General features: G+C 39.3%; 1 protein-coding gene, 1 long non-coding RNA gene and 2 pseudogenes across 5 annotated transcripts in view; 3 read left to right on the forward strand and 1 right to left on the reverse strand.

Moving 5' to 3' along the window:
- LOC146482091 (P2X purinoceptor 7-like) overlaps positions 1-24,593 on the forward strand; it is a 431,550-nt pseudogene that overhangs the window by 100,984 nt on the left and 305,973 nt on the right.
- LOC146482099 (uncharacterized) overlaps positions 1-24,593 on the reverse strand; it is a 52,559-nt gene that overhangs the window by 11,103 nt on the left and 16,863 nt on the right. Inside the window, exon 5 of one of the 4 annotated variants that reach the window (XR_014864165.1) lies at positions 10,881-11,616. The exons of 2 other annotated variants lie outside the window; for them this stretch is intronic. This is a non-coding gene — a long non-coding RNA (uncharacterized LOC146482099). Of the gene's footprint in view, positions 1-10,880; positions 11,617-23,532 lie in introns of those variants that run through there. One more of the 4 variants, XR_014864162.1, reaches the window with a different exon arrangement.
- LOC146482101 (uncharacterized) lies at positions 418-2,311 on the forward strand (annotated as a pseudogene).
- On the forward strand, positions 2,796-6,744 carry LOC146482102 (uncharacterized). The gene is made up of 5 exons (XM_085107375.1): positions 2,796-3,538; positions 3,637-3,740; positions 3,981-4,090; positions 4,210-4,283; positions 4,373-6,744. Exons 1-5 carry the CDS (start codon positions 2,931-2,933, stop codon positions 4,470-4,472), a joined length of 996 nt encoding a protein of 331 aa, XP_084963501.1. The 5' UTR covers positions 2,796-2,930; the 3' UTR covers positions 4,473-6,744.

Genomic DNA, 24,593 nt, shown 5'->3' on the forward strand with positions numbered 1-24,593 from the left:
ACCTTGTAATTCAAGTTTATTATTGTTTATTTTGTTACTTGTCTTCTTTGCCATTCTCCTCTTGCACCCTCCTTTTTTTTTCTCCCCTGTGAATCTGTTTGGGCCTCTTTCTTTCTGCTTGGGGTCTCCTTGAGCCCCTGAGGCCTCTCATTTTCAATAAAGATGCCCAACCAGATTCTCTGTCTCGTTTGTCTGTGTGTTGCGAGAGGGGTGTGGCAGGGGATAATTGTTAATATTCCTAGGGAATAACTTAATTAGCCCTAGGACTCCACGCCATTTCCGGCTTGTCATTGACTGACGCGTCAGTGCAATATGATCATTTTGTTTCGCTCGTTCGTTCGCTCAAGTTGTTTTGTTCACCCTCCCTCCCCCCCCCCCCTTTCAGGTCTCCTCGAGCCCCTGAGGCCTCTCGTTTTCAATAAAGATGCCCAAACAGATTCTGTCTCATTTGTCTGTGTGTTGCGAGAGGGGTGTGGCAGGGGATAATTTCTTACATGAAGTAGTACCCATAAACACGCGACCATTTTGGAATCCCAAAGCAGTGAATTCACGAGTAATCACAAGTTCAACGTCCAAAATGTCAAAATTTCTCTCTCAGAGACTTAAGAATCGTAACTTTTATGGAAATCGGTTTACAAATAACCAAAGAGTTAACGTCGAAGAGCTAGAAGTCGTGGAAAGCACTTCGAGTGGATCAGTAGATGGTTTGACACTTGATGGAAAGGAAGCAAAGGAATCTTCGGCTTCGTACCGAAGGCTTCAATCAACTGCCCAAGAAGAGAAGCCTAAACCAAAGCTAGACGAAAGTCCAACAAAGGGAACCAGTTTAACTATTACAGGGTTTAGGTTCTGTGATATGGAGGTTCTATCGTCCGTTTTTTCTCAGCTATGATGTGGTGAATGTGGCGATTTCAGTCTTCTGTTTACAGAAGATAATTTGAAGCGGAAGGGATGTGCCTCGACTTTGCGTTTGCTCTGCGAGCAGTGTGGGTGGAAACACTCTTTTTGCACATCTAAGAAGCAAGGAAAGCGTTTTGAAATAAATCGGCGTCTTGTTTATGGCATGAGAACTCTTGGAAAGGGATATGCTGGTGCAAGGAAATTCTGCACAGTTATGAATATGCCTCCACCTCCTACTGAGAAAGTGTTTCTCTCCAACTCACATGTAATTGGCCGTCATATCAAAGTTATCGCAAAGGAAACTATGAGGAAAGGAGGAGAAGAAGTTTTTTCTCTTAAGAAGCAAAGCAACTCGTCTGGAGCTGAGCCTGTCGACTGTGGTGTTTTATGTGATGGCACATGGCAAAAGAGAGGCTACTCGTCACGCAATGGTTGTGTCACGGTGATATCCATGGACACAGGAAAGGTCCTTGATGTGGAAGCCCTTAGCCAAGGATGTAAACAGTGTGAGCGCCATCAACACCTCAATAAAACCTCTCTCGCATATCAGACATGGAAAGCTGATCACACAAAATGCAAGGCAAATTTCCAGGGATCTGCACCTGCTATGGAACCAGAGGGAGCAGACCGCATATTCCGAAGATCTGTCGAGTTGCACAATCTCAGGTACACTGAATTTTATGGGGACGGGGACAGTAAGAGTTACAGCAGAGTAAAGGGTGTCTATCAAGATGCTGGGATTGAAGTAGAAAAGAAGGAATGCATTGGTCATGTGCAAAAGAGAGTTGGAACTGCTCTCCGTAAGTTAAAGCGTGACAATCCAGGCCTCAGAGGCAAAGGTAAACTAACAGACAGTCAAATTGATAAACTTCAAAATTATTATGGAATAGCCATAAGGTCTAATGTGGGAAATTTGCCTGGGATGAAGAAAGCCATACATGCTAGCCTCATGCATTGTGCATCAAGTGAGGCACACCCTCTTCACGACCACTGCCCAACAGGGAGTACAAGCTGGTGCAGGTATCAGCAGGACAAGGCCAATCGTACAACCCTGTACAAGCATGGATCTGGCCTTCCCTTAGCTGTAATCAAAGAGCTAAAGCCATAATATGTCAGGCTTAGTGAGGACAACTTGCTCAAGAAGTGCCTGCATGGCAAGACACAGAACCAAAACGAGTCCTTGAATGGGATGGTGTGGCAGAGAATTCCTAAGGAAGTCTATGTTGGAAGTGAGACTAAGGAGGGTTGCAGACTTCAAGATCAGCCCAGAATACATGTTGCGCAACATCAAAGCAAGCCAAGTACGAAGACGAGAGGAAAATTCATCAGAGGCCTTAAGAAAAGAAAAGATGACAAGACCAAGCATCTCTGGAAGGTTTTAAATAAAAACGCTGAAACTTTCAGGAAATGATCTTGATAAGCTTCTGCATTCAATGAACTACAGAAACTCCATTATGTCAAATAGATTGAAAGTTAATTCAAAAACTATGCGGACTTTCAAAAATTGGGAAAACAAGCAATTCCATTTTGGTCACTGAAAAGCAAGGATTGCACTAACATGGATGATTGTAGTTCATTGAGTGCAAAAACATACAGAGATCTCTCACTCCAAAAATGGAAGGAATTGAATAAAACCCTGAAAAGTTATCTTTGCAAGCATTTTGGTGTTCTCGTGAAATTTAATTTGAATTTCCTGCCTGTAACCGACTCTGTCAATCAATGAACATAAGTACCCCTTCAGACTCCTCGCATACGATTTGTTGCTTTGTTGAGCCTTCAATATGTCTATGTCATCGTTTAACCAATATTTGACATGCTCAAAAGATGATGATGATGTAATTTATTCGTTTTTGGGAATGACTGTTCGGTTCATGGCGGAAGCTGTCGTACTTTTGTGCCGCAACTTCCATCTTGAATCGAGCTAGTTTGCACGCATCGTCATTGCTTCTCAGGCGCTATTTTATATATCAGCGATTATTTTGTGCTTTGGATTTTCCACGGCTGAATCTTTCTCCAAGAAGCCCAAACTAATGCCTCCTCCTGTACAACGTATTAGGTACAGCATACAGTTTGAGGTTGATGCGGGTATGGAGCAGCGTTTGGAGGGATTGAAATCTAAAATTCAGCGGGTTAAAAGTGCCTTACGTATAACCAGTCGTACACCAATGGGTAACCTTTCGATGATGGAACGATTGCTGAGCTCATTTGAAGAGTTCGAACAAAGTCAGATTGTAACCACAGCCAGTCAATCTTTGTTTTCGTCAATGACGCAACATCCTTCTCCACAACCTTTCCCTTCGTGTTCGAAAAAAGTAGATGCGCAAACACAAATGGATATCACTGATCCATATATTTTGGCTCAAGGTGAAAATACAACCGGAAAGTTCGATATCCACACTCAAAGTAGGGAGAATGAAGACTATTTTATTTCGTCCAACAACGCTGTGAGAAACCTCATATCAACAATGGCACAATATGGCGGAAAATGTCCTTTATGTAGCTATCCTCTAGATTTGCCATCTTTTGATACAGTAAAGCATGGACATGTGGTGCTTGTCAGTGTGGGCTGTGTGGCTGGCCATTCCCTTCGATGGAATTCCAGTAGCATCATCGGCAAAAAGTACACAGCCAATTTGAGGTAAAAATGTACATAAAGTAATTTTTAATATTTTTAAAATTCTGAACTTTTTGAAGTTGACATTTCTGTAAGCTAACACTGCTGTCATTTTTGTTTAGAGTTTTACATGGATTTATCAGTTCGGGTCTTACAGAGACACAGTATATCAATGCTTGTAAGACAGCTCACATCGGAAATGTGGACGAGAGATACATTACTACTGGTATTAAAATATCTTGAATATAATTCGCCTCTGATAATAACTGTGTTGTTATATTGAACTTGGTATACTACACAAAATTTCCCTAATACCCATCAGTGATCATGGAATTTATAGAAATTGTGTCATAGAGTTTATCTATTTTCATTGCCTTTTCCTTGCCATGCACCATAGCATTTATGCAGCAAATTTTTCTCTTGTGAACAACAATATATTTCAGTTGTTCTTTTTCCCTCTTTCCAGTATACACTGGAATAGGATACAAGAATGCTGTGAAAGCCTGGTATGAAGTGAAATTGCGGGAAGCTAGGTTGGAAACACAGCAGGATGCTCAATATCTTCTCCAAGGAGATGTATGTTACCATTGCATGAAGCAGACTTAAAGGCAATTTCTACACGTTTTATTTTCGTTTGCAAACTAGTGATTCATCAAATTAAATTTCTGGCTTTTTTTTCCTTTTTCATAATTTAGATCATCATAACAGATGCTAGACATGATTCCACCCTAGCAGCACAGCACACCACAGTTTCTGCTTTATCTTATCGGTGGGGACTTTGAACTATGACCATCACTGCTTGAATGCAACCCAACATGTGGAATTGTTGATATTATTCCCTGACATTTTTTTTTCCAGAAACAAAAAGGTAATTTATTGCCTGAATTGGGATAAAGAAGATATGCCTTCTGCAGCATCACGAGAAGTACCCATGACTAAAGCAGTGGTAGACTCCTGAACAGCTCTTGGTAAGCTGTAATGTTGTTTTGGCTGTGTACTCTACCCAGAAATTATGAGCAATTCATAGTAGGTAGGATATTTTTGGATTGCCCTCACTGAACACAGTGAATTTATCCCACAAATATTGTGTCACTGCAAGGTGTTAAAAGACCAAATTATTTTGAAACTGTATTTGTCACATAGTAAGGAGGATTTCTCACATTGTTTTTTCATATAAAATATTTGATTCTTAAATATTATGCAAATGCAACTTGTTCCACACATTTATGTTTTGGTTGTTTTATAATAATGTTTTCTTGGCATCCACTTATGTACTGATCTTTGCAACACCTGTAAAGGGATCAGAAACTCATATGACAGTTGGTATGGTAGGTCACCAACCAAATTACTAGATTTTACTGGTATGGATTAACTAGTAGTCTGCATCAAACTAGTAACTATGGTCTGCTTTAGTCTATGTGATAATGAATGGTAGTTCTTGTCTTTCCTTTCCTCAATAAAGGTGGGAAGGGTGTCAAGAAGGCCATCAAAAAGGTTGCCAGTGGGCTTGTTAGGGACTCAGAGAGGTCTTGGTTTGCAGAGTTGTCAGACAAATGGCCCATTATTGACAAAGCGCGATAATGGGTTTTATGCTGGGGCAGGGCCTTATCTTATCTTTCGGTTACAAGCTGCAGAGGTGGTTAGCCAAGATATAACGATAGCGGGCTCGACGCCACACATTAAATGTGTGAGCCCCAAAATTAAACATTATCTTGTTCAAACTCTCTGACGAAGTCTTTGTTATCAGACGAAACCAGGTCAGGGTTAGTGCGTACAAGTACAAAAATGCAGCAAATAGTGATACTTCACAACAGTATCTCACATCAAAGGTAAAGACATTTACAAATAATTTTCATAGCACTTCACAATATTATTATAAAAATTGAGGTACTTTACAACAATTTCTTGGCTTAATTTTAACATTGTAGCTTTTTTTGTTCCTTTGTTGTAGAGCAAAAATGGGGAGAGATTTTCAGAGCCTGCATTCTCTGCACACATAAATAGTTTGTTCCATAGTCTTACTGGGAAGCTGGTCAGAGTGAATAGCTTAGATCTGCATTTATTAGCTGGTCCTAGGGAAGAATGTAAGAAAACCGTTTTCTAGCATTTTGTAATTGATTTATTTAACAGGTTAAGGTTAATTTAGTTAACTATTAGTTTCTCTGTGAGTCCCACCACAGCAGAAAATGATTTGACTCCTCACTTTCGAGGGACTTCCACTAGTTTTTCATTAGAGGTAAAAGGAAAGTTTCAGTGCAACAGATATGACTTGGTGGTATTTATTAATTTTTACTGCAAGTACTATTTTGTTAATACTGATTTTTGGCAGGTGACATTTTGAAAGCCAGCCAGGTTCATCATCTTTAAGAATCTTGAATTGAATTTCATTTTCACAGGGACTGCACAGCTGCACTGAAGACAACGCTAGCTGCAGCCCCCAGACATTCACGAGAACAGGCCCAATGGACTTAGGACTGACGCACTACCAATGACAGGAAGCAACTCGCCATCAGCCTGGCCAGAGAGTATGCAGAAAATCAATATAAAGAGGACCTTGATGATGAATGCGCTGACTAGGAGAAAGAACTACCTTTCCAGCTGGGTGAATTTGTAAGGGCAGCTGAAAAAGACAACACCTCTTAACAGGTCCAAGATTCTGATAGGCCAAATCCAATCTTTTATTGGATCTGCTGATGTTTCTCTTCTTTGGTCCAAGAACATTTCAACTGGCTTATACAAACTTGAACTCACTGGCGACTGATGGATAGAAGGCCAAGATAGTCTGGTGCCTGTCATACTTAAGGCAGCAAAAAGCGGCCAGAAGTGTACCTGCTCTGCACCTCTCCTTGTCAAATCCACAAGGCTGTCATGGAGAAATAGGTAGCAAGTCCTCCATTGCTTGAGAGAATATTAATTTTGTTATCTATCTATGAATTTTTTTTTAATTTTTTCAAGGAGAGTAGAGCAGAGAGTGTGTATAAATCTGTATATGGGTATTTCAATTCCTTTCCAATTTTCAGCTTGCCAATCCTAATCATCAACTTGAGTTATCACTATTTTATAAATAAAAAAAGGACAAAGGAGGTGTGTCTAGCTGTGTGCTGAGGTGTTGAACAATTCATAACTAATGCAATTTTCTTATTATTTTTGTCTTTCAGTCTGTGCTGGCTCCAGATTTACCAGCGAAGTCCCTCAGTCCACCGAAAGTATAAATATTTTCACTTAAGCTCACACCCCATTCCCACCTACAAAAAAATGTTTAATTGAACTAGGTTGTTTGACAAAATGAAAAATTCGTCACAGAAGGCTGAACCATCAGCTTTGACATTCAGTTTACAGCTAGTAAACGTGTTAATGGTAATGGTAATGCATTTATATACCGCATTTTCTATTTATATATATTCAAATGCGGTTTACATCAGCATATGTCCATTAGCGACCTCATCCTACCCTCCCAACCCATGAATTCATGAAACAGCACAAAGACCAGACCAGCACACCGGGAACTCCATGCCCTACTCTTTGCGATTAGTGTATGGGTTCTTTAACGTCCCACAGGGTTATGAACATTGAAGTGTTGTGAGAGGGGGGCCTACGGTTTATCGTCCTTATCCGAGAAGACTAGAAAGTCTAACCATTTGCAGATGTCATTACAAAGGCAGCACTTTCTCCTCAGTTATTTAAAGACCCTGAGTGTTGGTTCGGCCAGGGTTTGAACCCACGACCTCCCGCACAGTAGTCCGATGCTCAATCAACTGAGCTAACCGGTCGGCGGTTAGGTGTTCAATGTTGTGTTTAGGTGTTCGGTGTTCAATCCTTGGTGTGAATGAGGCACAAGTTTTACATCAGTGGCATGACTAAAACCCTTAGGGTAAATCCACGCCGCGAATGACCAGTATTTCAAAAAGAATAAAATTACTATTCAAATTCTTCTTCGAAATATTTCGCATTTCAATGAAATCGTCAACATCCGAAATCGTCCTTCAGAAAAGTCACATTAACTGAAGAAAAGAAACCAAAAACTTGGAAAACCATTACTAATTTAAATACCAAATGCTGTAATGTTAAGCAAAAATTCATAGCTTTATACTGTCAAGAAACAAGGGAGACAACTACAGGAACTCTGCAATCTCTTGTTCAAACCTGACATGTAAATTTCAAAACTCCGCTCAAATTCCAAATATTGGTCATGCAACGTAGATTGACTGTAAATTGTGAACAACACCAAACTCCCCATCAGTTAATCTGTAAGAATTGAGGTCATTCCCCTGTTTTGCCGTGTGCAACTCTACTGTGCACAATGACAAATTAAAAATTGCTGTTCATTTCTTGCTAGCAACTGAATATGTTTCGAACTTGTCAAGATTGGTAACTTGATGCAATTATTTGACAAAATCTTATCTTGGCTCTTATAGAATCACAATTCAAGTTGAATATATTGTTAATTTTGTCATACTTAAAACAGCCTAATTTGATTTTTGATTGAAGGTTAAATTCTCCTTTCCTTTGACAAGTTAATAGGACAAAATTTGAAAGAAGAATCTGGCCATTAATCAGAATCACAAAGGATTTTCCTTGTCCAGGCAGCCAATTGTATTTTCACTCACCGCTCAAAGGCTGCTTTCATATTGTATTGCCCCCTCTGAATCTAGTAAAGGCCAAAATATACCTAAAAACAAAACAAAATGCCTTAGTGGCATACATTGTGATGAATACTCAAGTTCTCATCAGTTGACTTCTACGAATTAAAAACAAAACATCTTGCAAGTGTAAAATTTTCTTTTCTGCTAATGCAGATGCATCCACAAGAGAACAAAAAAGCTAAGGAAACAACACGAGGGTGAAAATATTCTTTCTTTCTTCTCTTTACATTAAGGCATGCAGGTTGGGTGGTTTCGGGCAAGGCAGAGAAGCGGTATTGTTCATTTAGTGGTAGTAATTGTTATAGTTATCTTTCTTCCATCGACATAAGACACCAAAATTTCAAGACATAGTTTAAACAGCCTATTTTTTCCCAGGTAGTGACTTTTGATTAAAAGTAAAATTCTCTGTTTCTTTGACAAGTGAATAGGAGGCAACTTGAAAGGAGAATCTGACTATTAATCAGAAGTCACGAAGGACATGTCAATGTTAAATGAAAAGCGCATTAATAAAATAAAATTTTACCTTTTTTCCTTGAATAATCATACATGTAGCGACAGTACCAGGCATGCATTTTTCTCCTGGCAGCTAAGCATATCGCAGAACAAAGTTAATTTTCTGTTTTCTTTGAAGGCACCTTAAGGTTATTTTTTTACATATTCATAACTAGCTCAGTCGGCACCTTTCCGAAAAAATAAGTTAAAAGGTTATATTTATCAAAGAGAGTACCATTTGTTCTTGGATCTCGGCCCTACTTACTGCATGCAAAAAGCAGACATTCAAAACTACTTCATTCAAGTGCAATTTGCTATCAAGACAAATGTTTTTTTTTCTCCTGTTACGTCTTCAATGTGACCTGCCCCACCAGAGGAACGAAATCGGGAGAGAGCAAGGGCCTTCCTCGACTTCAACGCGCGAGAGGAAGGAGGGGACAGTGGGAGCAACGAGAAAGACCATGAAGAACCAACAGCAGAAGACTTCCAGTTTATCGCTGGCAACAAGGAGAAGGAGGCGGCGGAAATGAGTACTCCGTCGGAGCATAGATGCGTAGATGCCGCTATCATGCAGCAGGAGGCAGAGAGCATCATGGCATTTTTCCCCGGGCCTTCGCCATCAGTGGGGAGCAGCCACTGCAGTTCGATTTCAATATCTTCCTATTGGACTTGCTGACCTTACCTCAGCACAGAGAGGCAAGAGAATCGGAGGAACCAACCCCTCCACAGGCCGTGGTGTTCACTAACCTTGCTGGTGCAATAGCCTACTGCACTGAATGATTGGAAAATGACTGGAGGGATAGGCGGCCCGTGAGTAGCCAGCAGGAACAGCGCATTCGATTAGCACGACTATCTCACCCCGGCATGGATAAGTGGGCACTTTTCCGAAACGACAAAAAGCAAATGACCAAAGCTCTGCAAAGGGGACAGCTCACCCTTGACGAGAACTTGAGCAAAGTTCGGCTCGACAGGTGAGTGAATGTATGCTTAAAGTTCAAACCCTTGACGATGGCTTACATGGCAAAAATTAACCTAAGAAACACCTACCACTCAGTCCCCATCATCCAGAAGAGTTACAAGACAGCCAGTTGTGAATGGCCATCACCCGGTTAAGATTTTGATACAGTTCTACTAGTGTTGCAAGGAGAGTCAATGTCACGCACTGCTAACATGGAACTGCAATAAATTGTTATTCTCCAACGAGATTCCAAACTTTCTTACAAAACTGAGCCAAGATCAGATAATTACATCACATTCCGTTGGATGGAAGCCTTCAAGCAACATTTCTACTGGGCTGTCACCTCGGCAAAGGAATGTCTTGGGATGGTCAAACTTGGAAAATTCAAGCTTTCCTCAGTCATGTCACGAACAAACACTATGACCTTCTTAACAGGGTCTAATGCTTGTACTCATGGTGATGTTTTCAAACCAAAAGTGTGGCTGACAAAAGGTAAAAATAACCTGGAAATGCCTTTACTCATCCTTATTTTCTATGAAGATCTGACATACATGTACACCAGAAATAAGCCCAAATCAAGTTTGGGAAAATCATCACGTTGGCACAATATCTAATTGCAGGGTTGCCACCATAGCTATGGCTACAGCATTTCTTCCGGTATTTGGGCATTTGAGCTGTCTACTTTTAAGTATAGCAAGTTTAGATGTAAACTGTATATTTTTCAACACCAGTTATGGTATTCACTTCATGCCATTCGTCAAAATTTGTCCTATAATAATTCTTCGTTATTTCAGTGTTCTCTCTTTTTGGCGATGTTTCTAGTGGCCTTCTACGGCTTATTTTGCTTAGGTGAACTGACTGACAAAAGCACCCAATTTGTGCCTCCTGTTGTCCAGTATTGTAACCTGACCTTTTTATCACATGATGGCCATATTCACACGGCGAAGATTACGATTTCAGAGTATAAGCAGAACACTAGTTATCACCTATTTGATATTCTAATTCTATTTCCTCACTGGTCTATGTCACAAGGAAATCACGTGACATATGCATGCGCACCTCTGCGTTCAGTTGCTTGCTTGCCTCAAAGCATTTGGACTTAATTGTCATTTTTTCTGCTTTTTAGCAAAATTATTTCCTTTAATTTAACTTAAAACATAGATACAGACAACATGTTGTCATTCAGCTTAGACTGCAAGCAGTCCCTTTCTGGTCAGTCTAGAGGGTGCGCTCACAACGCAGCGAGACTGGAGCAAGGAGAAATAAACAAGAAGAGACTGGGGGAGAGGTGGGAAGGAAAAGGACTGCAGTCAAAACTGTAACCAACGCGTTCGAATTTCCCATCGCACCAGCAACGGAAAATTCTGATTGGTCCATAAGCAATAGCTGCTGTCAGACAAGTTTGATGTGTAATTAACTTCTTCAGACGTTTGGATGTCAACATTTCAGATCACTAGGAAAATGGCTTCAGTCGTGAAAGAGAGTAGCAGCAATGTCTTTGTAAATTTAAACGATCAACTCGGCGGCTTAGTTCTCAAAGAGGAACAGAAGCTAGCAGTAGAAGTGCTCCTCCCACTGGTTTTGGGAAATCCATTATATATCAAAGCTTTGTAATAGCGAATAACTTTGTCAACACGGCTTCGATCGAGAGGAGATGTCATGACCACCTGATGATGACGATTCTCTTAGGGACATCCAGGATAGGAGGGTCCACCAGAGATTCTTTCAGGGGGACCCTCGAACTACTACAGGAGAAGAGCTATGGATCATAGTGAGCAGTGATGACACACCATTAAATCAAGAAAATTAAGCATCTGGCTGCTTATTTGCCTGCTTGTCAAGTTACCCCATCAAGAGCGATACAAAAATTTGCAAACATTATTCTCACTGGTCTCTGGTATGAAAAATGCTAATCAGATGTTACATAGTGTTTGAAGAATTTACCAGTGAGCTGTCTGACTTGGCAGGTGGCTGAGAACTTGAAAATACCATTTCTCAGGAATCTGCAACTGAAGAGATCCACAAGATTAGGATTGAAAGGGCGGTCTTGCCTGACCATCACCAACCTAAACATGTCGAGAACTTAACGAACGTCAGAAGGGCTACTAGCTGCCCCTAGCACAAGCATGGAAAATGCCTCTAAAACGGAACAAAAACCAACGGAACTCACAGAATCAAGTGAAAATATGGACAAGCTCCTTCCTTAGAAACTAAACAGTTTGAGCCAAAAACAAACCACACAAAAAACCTCTCTAACAAAGATCTTACCAAAGATCACAACCTATTAGCAAAAGGGCTTAAATTTATCCCTACACCCACGAATAACGAAAAACAAATGCAACTGGCACTCTTGTGAACTTTGAGAATTTTGCAAGAAGAATGAGCCTAAGATACATTTTTCACGGGCAGGATAAAGAGCCACATCCATTCCACCTAAAATCTATGTGGAAACGACCAATACAATGATCAGCTGCTCTGGGGAGTTATTTAGAAGAGGTTAAAATACAATTTGCAGAAATCAAACCCACAAAGCCAAAAAACAATCTGCCAGAAACAACAAAGAGATCAACCATAAAAAGGCAGATAAAGGGACGACCACTGTTGCATTCAACATCAAGACAAAAATCAAAGAAGGTCAAATTCAACTAAATAACAAAGAACACTACGGACCACTTGAAGAAACAATGGTAGAGGAGACAAACGACAGAGTTATACAACTATTTTAATGAACTCTACCACAAAAACCACATAGATGAAACACTGAAAAATGGCTTTGTGAAAGACCAAACCCGCCTCGAATTCTGGTGTTCTACACACTTACTAAAATTCACAAACTGACACCAATTGAGAGACCCATAAAATCAGGATGTGATGGCCCTACAGAGAAACTGTCATTTGTTGATACAATTCTTCAGCCTAAAGCAAAACAGCAGAGATCATATACCTGAACGACACAACTGACTTCATCAACTTCACAGAGAGAATGAAAGTCCCAAAGGGGATTTTTCTGACCAGTTTCAATGGACGTAACCAGCTCATATACAAACATACCACAGGAGGATGGGAATCCAAACAGTATGCAGAGCATACGATGCATTCTATGAAAACAAACCTCCTATCCCTACTCCACTACTTAAATAAGCGCTCAGGCTTGTTTTCAAGAAAATTCATTCAAGTTAAATGGAAAAAAATAATCTCCATTCACATGGCACTGCCATGGAACAGTCGCCTTTGCCAATGTTTTTATGGGCAGAGTTGAAACAGAAACCATGAGCCAAAGCACAATCAAACCGCTCGTTTGAAAACGCTACATAGACAACATATTCTCCCTCTGGAACACAACCAGAAGAGAATTGACACAGTTCATTGAACAAGCATACAAACACCACCCTACAATCAAATTCACGGCTGAAGTTTCAGATACTGAAATAACCTTCTTGGACACCACCATCTACAAAGGCGTAAGATTCAAAACAAAATCAGTTCTTGATGGGCAACCCCACTTCAGACTGAGACATTTCAATATACATTTCTCGTCCTGCCCGGTGTCAAAAGAAGATTTGTGAAAGGAGAGGCTTTACGACTTCTGAGAACAAACTCTTCTAAAACATTATTTGAAGAGAAAATTAAAACCTTTAAAACGCACCTTGCTGAGAGGTTACCCTAAAGAGTTCATAAAAAAAACCTCTCACAAGTAAATTTTCAAGACAGATCACAAGCCCACCAACAAAAGAACAAAGAAAATAAAAGAATCTTGCCATTTATAACACAATATCATCCATCAGTGCCAAACTTAAAGGAAATCCTTATGAACAAATGGCATTTAATAGAGAAACAACCAAAGCTCAGAGAGATTTTTAAGCGACCACCACTAATCTAATACAGGAGAGGGCATTCCCTTAAAGACATACTCGTTAGAGCAAAACTATGACTGAACAAAGCTAAAAACACAAGAGTGGGAGTTGCGCAGGCCTATCTGCATTCCTTTTTACACCCAGTTTACATTGCCTCTTAACCTCAAGGAAAGCATTCTAAGAATACCTTACGTGCAAGAACGGCTATAAATCCAAGAGTTTGATATTGTTTATTTAGAAGACAGAATAACCTGCTTATTAAGTCTTGTACAGTGCTTTTTATACACTGGAATTTACACTGCGAATCCCATTCCTGTTCAAGGACCTTCTGCTACTGAACTCAATGACATAGGAAATCAGCACAAGGCATGCACGAACAAATAGACAATATCAACAAGCATTAATAGTATTGTAACTAATACAGTATTAATAGTATTGCAACTAATCAGTACTCACTTTAAGGGCCAGTTTACTGATTTTTTATCGTAAAGTGAAAAAGGACTCTAGTTTTAAGGAACTTGATTTTAGCGCAGTCGGCCCAGTCGCTGCCGAGGCACTACCAAGATTTCAAATGCTTCTAAATATTTTATATTTTTTGCCTATTTACTGTAGTCAATTATTTTGTGTTCTTTTAGTAATGTTATCACCATTTTGACATAATTTCATATTGTATTTATTTTCACACGACCCCACAAGCTCTGAGCTTTAAACCCCATCATGTTTAAATAAAGGATATGTATGTATGTATGTATGTATGTATGTATGTATGTATGTATGTATGTATGCATGCATGCATGCATGCATGCATGTATCAGATTTAATGACTGCTTTATCAATATGCCTTTGTTTTGCTAATGGTAATGGATTCTACCCTGTCATCAGGGTACACAATCATCACTACGGAGTCACAGGAGATGCACACGCACGTTGCTTATCAGTGCTTTGCATTTCAATGGAAAAATACAAATCGTGAGTGATTTCTACCTTAAAACTACTAAATATAATCACTAACAGCTTATTTTGACACTGTCATAACTGGAATGAAAGTTCCAAATTTCGAGGACTCACTATTTTTTTATCACAGATTGGGAGTTTTTTCTTTTAGCAAAATGACTGGTGAAGATACAAAAACAACGACCATGTTGCCAGGACCACCAACAACTCTCCCAACTGGGAGAATCTTGTTAATGTTTCAAATGGCATAGACCTTGCTGTATTACTGGCTGATATACAAAAACATGGTTAAAATGGCTAGTCTTTTGGCAAAATTGCGTGAACAGCCTGACAAAGACAAACGCCCACCGGGCTCAAAACGAAAATCCACATCCGACCTCTTGGATATTTCAGACTCTGAAGAAAACTCTCGCACATCAGGCAAACAAAGGCATTTATACGATAGGCGATGAGCTGGAGGACACATATGACAATAAAATGCTCACCAAGTGTTCAAAGGCCACAGGCCAAAAAGAGCAGGAAACCGCCACCAAGGAAACAAAGTACCTTCAAGATTTTGCTAACAGCTTTGAGGAGGATGACCGCAAGAGCGATTAAGTCCAGCAAGAGTTGACTGATATTGCTCAAAAACAATGGGGCAAGAAACAAGGCAAGTCTGGGACAATTGTCAGATAACACTTCATCTTCCATTGGAAAGATTGTACCACATACAAATTCTTCATTAACATCAATCATGTCATCAAAGAAGTTCCCTTCCTGATCATAGATAAATTCTCCCTGCAGCAATACATCTCCATGAAAAAGGCACTTGTAGAAAAGGATGGGATTGTTCTTACTTGAGAAGACTCCAACCAAACGTTCCCACAACTTGTGTTTATCTTTGCATCCGCAGGAATCATTAGCACATTGTTCAGGTACTTTGCCCTCAATTTTTTCAGGTTTGTCCGATGCTAAAGTTGGACTGCATGGTGTGCTTAATTCATAGCCTTCTTGCTCAAAGCTGGGTGTAGTGCTCTATTTGTCGACAACCTCTCGATCTCCTTCAATTACCATATTATGACTATGAACTCTCATAACCACCATTTGAGAAAAGACTTTATTGCAATCTTGAATGAGACATTGCGCATCGATGTGTCTCGTCTAATTTTGTAATTTTGTGGTAGGTTTGGGGGTTTTTATTAGCTTCTTCAATCACGCATGTGCAGCCAGAAGTATAGCCTCCAAGATGCAGCGACGTTCAAATCACATGCTCAAGGTAATCAATATGTAGTAAGGTGATTCCACTGAATTGCATTGTGCATTCTTACTGCCTACAATTTCTTACCTCATTAACATGCACTTAGCATACACGCTTTAAGGTTTTTTAGTTGTAGCAATTTCAATCAGTTTTTAATTTTATATATAATATAGTTCATGTTTTGTTTTCTTTTTTTTTTCGTTAAGTATTGTTTTGTTATGGTCGTTTGTTTTAACTTTCTGGGCCCTTATTGATAACAGTACTTTTATGCTGATGTGGTCACCCTGGTAAAATAACATTCTTATTCATGTTTCGTTTTCCTGGATACTAAGATCAGTCAATAACCTAATGGTTATTTCTCCTAAACGAGCACAGTAACCTACTGTTGTATTCTTGTTATTTTATTCTTGTTATTTTATTCTTGTTATTCTTTCATTTTAACTGCAGCAATGATTCGAGATGACATGTAGATGTTGTGGCTCAATTTTATTTTCTTTAATTTCTGTATATGGTTATGTATGATAATGAGTAGAAAACAAAGAAAATATAAATTGAACCAAGGATAAAACTGAACCACAATATAGACAAAAGGCATCCTAGAAAGTAAGGATGTGAGTGGTCACACTTTGAAAAGCACAATATTGAAACTGTTCCAGCTGAAAACCTTAAATTTTCAAAGGGCTGAAAGGGCAAAAAAAAACAAAAAACAAAGGAAACAGGCCATAGAACGACAAGAAATAGAGGTTTCAAGCAAAAGAAAACGTGTAAATCTACATAGCAATCATGCTGCTGATATTTATTTCACAGTGCACAGTACAAGTGCTTTAACAGGAGGGAATTAAAACAGTTACTAGCATTGCGGATGGAAATGGAGCCAAGAAAACCCCCATGTAGTGTGAGGGGTGCAACGGAACAAACGGCAAGAAAAAGAGGCAAATCAAATAGCCAGAAAACCACACTACCTGCTGCCCAACTCCATTTTTCTTGTGCTGACCTCAAACTGGCTGATAGGCATGCATTAAATATGTGTATACCCTCAGGTTATCGCTGGAAGCCATGCACTTTCTTTTATAAGAAATCATACATCAAGTCATATGACTGGAAACAGGATGCATGTACTTTATATGTACCAAGTAATGTTGACTATTTTCTAAATAGAAGGTGGCCATGGTATTTATATTTAAACATGTACACATTACTAAGCTTTAGTTTTTTAATGTACATGTACTGAATTGAACATAAGTTACACCTTTCCACTTTTGATATTGTTGAAGTGTGTTAGCTGTTTGTGAACATATACGTCATAAACTATGTGTGCAACTGTGTTCAGTGATCACCTTGCAGGGGTGAAAAATAACTTTTATACAAATTTTTAAAACTGTCAGTCCCAAGAAGTGGTTGTGGCAGCTTTAAAGAGGTAGAAAGGTTGTGACTATAGTGTTTTGACTTGAAAAGTAAGGTATTTTGAAAAGTGGTTACTTACTACATGAAGCCATCAAGTAGGCTGACCAGTGAGGTTTGACTGTTCTTCTTGCTAACATTTTGTGATAGCTTGCAGTTACCGCCGATGGAATCTTAAAGATCTGTTTTAGAGGATTTCTTTCCTCGTAGAAGCACTAGTGAAATTTCACTACAGGTGCTTAGAACGACTAACAACCAAGTTTAGAAAGCTCGAACAATGGAATTACTGCTGGATGTGAAGCATGCGAAGAATTTCACCATGGAAACCATCCCGTCCCTAACAGGTATTTAAGAGAAAAGCTCAGTCTGATAGTACAGGAAAACTTGTTCCAATTCAACGGTAAAGGTTACATGCACATGGAACAGCCATGGGCACCAAAATGGCCGTAGTCTTTGCTAACATCTTCATGGCCAAAACAGATGAAGAAATGCCCAAACAAAGCTGTACCACACCCATCTTTTGGAAAAGATTTATTGGTGATGTCATATCAATGTGGGACACAGGGCTGGAAATAATTTTCGGACATTTACCGGTCAAGATGACGGGCCAAATACATTTTAGCTTGGACATACCTCGTTTCTGGCCGGACAAATATAACATGTAATTTTCCTCTAAATTATATACAATATTAACCCCCCCCCCCCCCCCCAAACTCCTTTTACAGTAATTTAATAGTAACTCCGCTGGTATGAACCCTCCTATTTACATTTTTTTCTGTAACACGTTTCTTCACCTCTTTTAATTAGAATTTTTTTCATTAACGAGTGTTTTTCTCTATTTTCTCTATACACTGGCACACGCGAGAGAATCAATGAATGTTGTACTTCGCGCATTTGATGTTCACTGATGTCATTGTTACCCGTATATAAACTTTCACATTTAAATTACACACGCTGCAGGATAACACTCAGAAAATGCCACAGCAAATAAAACACTGATAAACTTGCGAAGAAATTCAAAGATTGTTTCAATTAATTGTACTTTTATATTCCGGGCTTTGGAACTAAATTCAGTTATTTGTATGCATGAGGAAACGGACAACTTAAAAATCACTTAGGGAAAATATTTTTAATTCGAGACCAGAAGTTTGCAAACCCCGCGCCTGATCTCTGTTTCAATTCATGAATGGTAAGTAAACAACAGTTCAATTCAGTTCAGTTCTACTTCATTTTTTTAGATCAAAGTTCCGCAATATAACAAGGTGTAGACTGGTAGTAAACAACACAGAAACTTTAGTTCACCTCAATATGATCGAATGTGACCGGTCAACTTGACCGGCAAGGCCAACGTTTGACCAGTCAAATCCCCAATCAGGCCGGACATTGTCGGTTGACCGGCTGTTATTTCCAGCCCTGACCGTGAAGAACCATAGTCTTCGTAGATTGGGCAACCCAGTTTTTCTTTAAAATGGAAAGCTATGTATCTTGACACATTGGTCTTCTGTTAAAGAAGGGGATCTATTCTCTTCTATGCGTAGTAAATTATTGCAATCCTGATAATTGCAGTCGTTTGTTTGATTAGAATTTTAAAATATATTGATAATTTATTTCAGGTTGCAAGAACAGCGTGTCAGATATGTGGTGCCGACAGTGGAAAAGAGGCGGACGTTGCTCCGATGGTAATGTCAAGCAGTGGTGTAAGAAAACTTGCGTTAGTTGTCAAGGTTTGCAAATATACTGTTAATAATAGTATGATGTTATTACGGCTGTTTTTTCAGGTTTTCTCTGGCACGAAATTTCTCGCAGTAGCACTACCACAATTTAAGGACTATCGCTGGGCAATTGTGTCTGTCCTTCTATTTCGTTTTTAAATGGGGCACTCGTGTCAATGCTTTTATGAAGTAGCATGTGATTTAGGAAAGGAATCCATAGTGATAAAATTTTGTCAATCTTCCTCAACATTACCAATCTCCCTCTTTTTTTTTTTTTTTTTTGCAAACATCTAAAGAATGATAAAAACATTAACGATGTAATATGACCCTATTGAGGAGACATTTTTGGACTTAGCAGCTAGAGCCCCAAGTTAACTGTTTTCCCGTTGGCCTGGGACACAAGCAGAGACAAAATAGAAGAATTCCTTCTAAAGCCAAAGAGCTTTCACCCTACAATCAAATTCATGGCTGAAATCTAACAAACAGAAACTACATCCTTGGACACAAAGGTGTACAAAGGAGACAGATTCCACAGGGAGTCTATCCTCAACATGCAAACACATTACAAACCTAAAGAGGCCTTTCAACACACGAATTTCTTTTTGGGTCACCCACCAAAAAAATTTCAAAACATGCCTGAAGAATAGAGATTACCCCACTAGGACTGTGGAAAAACACCTCTCAGAGGTCAAATCCTCTGATAGAAAAACATCTCTTGAACAGAACAGCAGAATTGCACGTAAGAAAATACTGCCCTTTGTAATGCAATACCACCGGGCCTTGCCAAACCTAAAAATCATACTTATGGGGATATGGCACCTTATACAGAATCAACCACATCTGATAGAAATCTTCAAGGAGCCTCCCCTTATAACATATCACAAAGGAAAATCCCTAAAGGAGATTCTTATTAGAGCTAAGCCCTGAAGGCCTTATTACCAATTTTATTTGCAAACTGCAAAATTCGAGCAGGCCTGTCAAAACTTTTTAAACTCTGAACGACATCATCTGGTGGAAGACTCCTCCAGAGTCTTCCGACCTCAATCCAATTGAACTCCTCTGGCATCAGCTTAAGCATTTTCTACTCAAATAATATGCTTGGCATTTCTTCTGCTGAATCACTGTTAAATACTGTTTGGCTTAACTACACCATTCATTTTGGTGCTGGGGTGCTGTCAAACTTTCTGAGGATGCAAACGGTAACAAATATTCAGTGTACACCAAGAGACAAACAAAAACAAGGTCTGGTGTTAACGCCTCCAACGTCCGAAAGGTTTTGCCAAAAATGTTCTCAACAAGCCTTGAGCGATTGAAGATATTCCATTGAAATAAAGGTCAACAAAGAGACTGAGCAAGTGAAGAGGAGACATGTAGTAATGAATTTACAACCATCTGTTGATGAAAACAGCCAGCATCCCCTTGCTGAACAGCAACAAGCAGTTTATTTGCCAGCGGACAAAGAAAGAAAGTTGGTGTTTGACAACTTTGATTTCAAACAACAAGTGCACAGATCAACATCAGTACACCGATGTACACTGGGTAACACACTTGTCAGTTGAGAACCATGTTTCCGGAAATCACTTGTCCAGTGAGAAGCCAGATGCTGATAACCTACTAAGTCAACATGAGCACCACATGCCTAGGGAAAACTTCATAACACTCACTGAAGGAGCTTTTGTTGAAATTCCTTGCTCAACCTTTCTTAAGCCAATGGTATGAAAGCATATTCCCCACCAGTACAGCAAGTACACAAGGGAGAAATCAGAAATGGTAAGATACCTATAATTATTTTTTCAAGCAGCAAAGTGCATTTAAAATGTAAGTCAAGTTAAATTGTCTCTATTATAGACTCGATAACACTGTTCTGTAGTTCTTACTTGGTGGCTTAAATAGTGCTGTGAAAAGGAACAGGCTACAAAGATGAGCTTTTTCTTAATTCAGTTTTGCATTCTTCAAAATCAACTGCAATCGTTCTGCAGAACGACTAGAAGGACTGCATTTAGACCGTCGATTGGAAACTGAGCAAAAATTTAAGTTCTTGATTGAAAATGATGCTATAACTTATTGTCGATGTCCATTTCTATTTCCTTTTAGGTGAGCTTTTCCTTCCCTCTCTGGAGGAGGGAATAGAATGCAGATTCCTTCAAAAAAAAGGGAAAGGGAAAGCTATCATCATGATCCAGAATCATGGGCTCACGACTTCTGCTTGCTCTCGAACACAGAACAGGATGAGACCCCTTCACAGGAATGTTCAGAAGATCATAGTGGTTGTCCTGTGCAATTAGGATACATAATAGCATGTGCATGCATGGTATGCAGAACAGAACGAGCACGAGGTTTTTTGATCCGCCATGTTTTTGTGACCAGTGAAAATTTATGAGATTAAACTGTAAATTCGTAACCGCCTATGGATGTTAGTTTGATCGATAATCCTGACGAACAGGAATCATTGCTTGCATTGAAAGAAGCAGGGTGAGGAAGAAAAACGGTGGTGTTTCTAAACAGGAACTTTGAGGATTTGAAATGTGTTCCTGAAAGCGAATAAGAGGAAGATAAAATCCCAGGATGGGGAAATTTGAGCTTATGCAAGCAGAATCAGGGGGAACTTCAAGACCCCTCAAGTTAATTTTGATGCCAAGTGATGGCTATACCATCCCACTGGATCTAGTGCGAAGCAACACACTGCTGATAATTATTAACTGTTTATATACCAGATTTAGGTGTAGCAACAAAGTAAAATGTTTCACTCTGGTGCATCCGCATATATCCAGTGAATCAGCAGTTACCTTATTCATTTACATTACATAAAACAACTGTTAAAAAAAAGCTATGGCCCCTCCACTGGATAGCGATTTATCTGATGGATAGTGCTACCCACCCTTTGAGCAACTGGAACCAAAATTTGCATTTTCAATCAGTTTAATGAATGCACTGGGGCCCAAGCTGGGAGAAAGGGAATAAAAAAGCTGGTGATGCCGAGCCTGAATTAGATACTTAAATTATTTGAATATCATGTTTATCTTGTTCTCAATACCCTTGGTGTTAAGGTTTAAGACGCCCAACCAGGACACATGTGACCATGCACGGGAAAACATACCTTAACGCTTATCCGTTAAACGGGCAAAAGCGTTAAGCATCCGTTAGTCATCCGTTAGAAAGTTTTCTTAAGAACGTTAGAGGCGTAAGCCCAACCGTTAAACGTTAGCATCGGGCCATTAGAACGGATAGTGCAGCCGTTAGCAAAAGACATGTATCCGTTAGCCATTAGCATCAGACCGTTAGACTGGACAGTATAACCGTTAGCAAACAATCTGTATCCGTTAGCACGGCTAGAGAAGCCGTTAGGTTCCGTTAGAATAAACCAGCACCCATTAAACGGGTAACAATTCCTTTAGAATGGCATGACACGCGTTGAAGTAGAATGTGGTCCCCTAAACACAGTGTGAAACGAGAGCCTAACGGAGGGTGGCTCTTGTAGTTCGCTTCCATTTAAGCTTAGTTCAAAACAATCATCAGATGTAGCTAGGAACGCGGGAACTATCTTTACCGCGAAATCAGACAGTTTTGTAAACCAGGAACGGAAGATATCGCAGCTCCGGATCCATGAAATCAAGTCACAAAAATAAATTACGACCCGGAATAAAATCAGTAAATTCAACAGACTTCTCTCCTCCAGCGCGCTTAATGATTTTATTCCGGGTTGTAATTAATTTGTTTATTCTATATGATTTACCCACAAATACTGTATAATTCTCGAACTACCTACCGAATCATCATTGCGTCAAGGAATAAATAAGAATAGCCTTTAGAAAGATAAACAAACAAGTTAAATCCTTTCACGGTATACGCGGAGCTAGTTTCGCAAAGTACAGATCTTTCAATTTAGAAACTCTGCACTTCCAGCGTTTTATTCCTCTTTTAGCTTGTCACACACAGAAGTCTGCCTGTTGTAGTCTTGATATCTTTAATTCTATAGATTTATTCATCATTTCGTTTCGTTTCGCAAAATACAGTTAGCCTCACGACAAGTTGTTTTTTCAAGTTTCCTCTATGCGCTCAAAAACATGGAGTTGTTCTCGCGCTGAGGCGGTTCTACAAGAAAGTCGGCAAGTGTAGTCATAGTTTTGTCAAACCCTTCTGAAAGGCTTTTCCCAGGCAATTCAAAAGAACAATGAAAGATCGACAATACAAAAACAATGAGCTAGCTCAAACATACTAATGCATCTGACTAGACGTGCATCTGCAGATTTTTAGACGCGTATACGCATCCCCAGCAGACGCGTTTTATGCGTATGTTTTGGTTCGCTTAATTCTTGCCTGCACTGTAAGTCAAATTGAGAAAAATCCACTTCAGTTTGAACCGCTCTTTGTTCATCATGATGAGAATATTTCATCAGCTTTTGTAAAGAAATTACTGAGAATATTTCATCAGCTTTTGTAAAGAAACTACTGAAGGTTCCTGACACAAGCTTAGATCTAGTTGACTGAAGTGCTATTGATATGCTGTATGAGCTTGTAGACACAGTAAGCAAAGATGATCTATCAGATTTTCAATTATTTACAACAGGCAGTAACATGATAGTACAGCAGTACTATCTTCTCAACAAGTATATGATGCAGGATATGCATGAAACACCGGAAAAAGCTAATGACACTAAGAAACTTCATCGCAGCCTGGTGTTGCAATCGAGGTACAACCAATGTGAAGAAAGATAGTGTGTTGACTCACATGAAAGGAGAGCCACACAAGATACTATGGAGGAAAATAATATTATGAATGAAGGAGGACTACTCACTGTATCTACATCAGTGCTTCCAAAAGACATTACTGCAATCAAACTTTGCAGAATTCAACGGCTTGAATCGCGAAAAAGCGCTGATGTACAAATAAAGCACACTCTACGGTCCATGAACCGAAACTAAACAAACATGTGGAAAGAATTTCAAACATCCTAATCACTTTCCTTTACACATGTGTACACAAGGGTGAAAGATTTTTAAAAAAAGAATCGATTCTTGACCCAACCTTTCATGTTCGTTTCATTTGAGTATTTGTTGTTGTTATTTTTGTTATGTGGCTTTTTTCTGTATATTACCCAAAACTAGAATTTTTTAGCAGAATATTTGAAGTTTTCTTTTTAAATTAATAACTGTCTGATCAGAAAAACGTTTCGTCCAATTTCTTTGGAATTGTTGAACAAATGGAAAGAAATGTAATAAAATAGTAGGAATTACTTTCCTTTGTCCGATTGCAGCCCCAAGTTGCGCGATTGTACAGCCTTCTGCGTGACACTTTTTTACGTAGCCTTTCCGTCCTTTTATATCTGTACGTAATGTGAGGGTCGTACAGGGGTATTTTCGTGATGCGTGATTAGCTGATTTTATTTCCCGTGAAACGTGAATGTAATAAATTATTCTTTGTAATCCGTGACCTGAAGGTTTTGCGTGACCCGTGAAGAGCTTGAAACTGAAATTTTCATTTCCGTGATCCGTGATTTGCTATTTTTTCTGTTCGTGAACCGTGCAAGAGACCCCCCTGTGCGACCCTCTAATGTGTAACTACCAAGGTGAAATATTTACAATAAACGTAGCTGAGTTTAAAATTTAAACAGCTACGTTGTTGAACATAAAAATATTAAATAGAAAGTATTTTCGATCCACCTGTTGCGTGACACTGTCCACCTTTAAAATAATGCAAAACATTTTCGGTAAAACACTTTGAATCTTTGAGAAAAATTAAGTTAACAGGCCGGCATACTATTTTGGTCTTCTACTCAAAAGGCACTTCACCAAAATCCCGCAAGACATATGCGACTATAAAGCTGTAA

The sequence above is a fragment of the Pavona decussata genome, unplaced genomic scaffold (genome assembly GCF_977016875.1).
Source record: "Pavona decussata unplaced genomic scaffold, jaPavDecu1.1 SCAFFOLD_47, whole genome shotgun sequence".
In the NCBI taxonomy this organism is placed as follows: Eukaryota; Metazoa; Cnidaria; class Anthozoa; order Scleractinia; family Agariciidae; genus Pavona; species Pavona decussata.

What these genes read in the sequence shown, in the direction of transcription:
- LOC146482102 (XM_085107375.1), top strand. Translation starts at nt 2,931, where the DNA reads ATGCCTCCTCCTGTACAACGTATTAGGTACAGCATACAGTTTGAGGTT. An exon ending in CGAGAGATACATTACTACTG is followed by an intron (nt 3,741 to 3,980) that starts GTATTAAAATAT and finishes CCCTCTTTCCAG; the next exon opens with TATACACTGGAATAGGATAC. An exon ending in AATATCTTCTCCAAGGAGAT is followed by an intron (nt 4,091 to 4,209) that starts GTATGTTACCAT and finishes TTCATAATTTAG; the next exon opens with ATCATCATAACAGATGCTAG.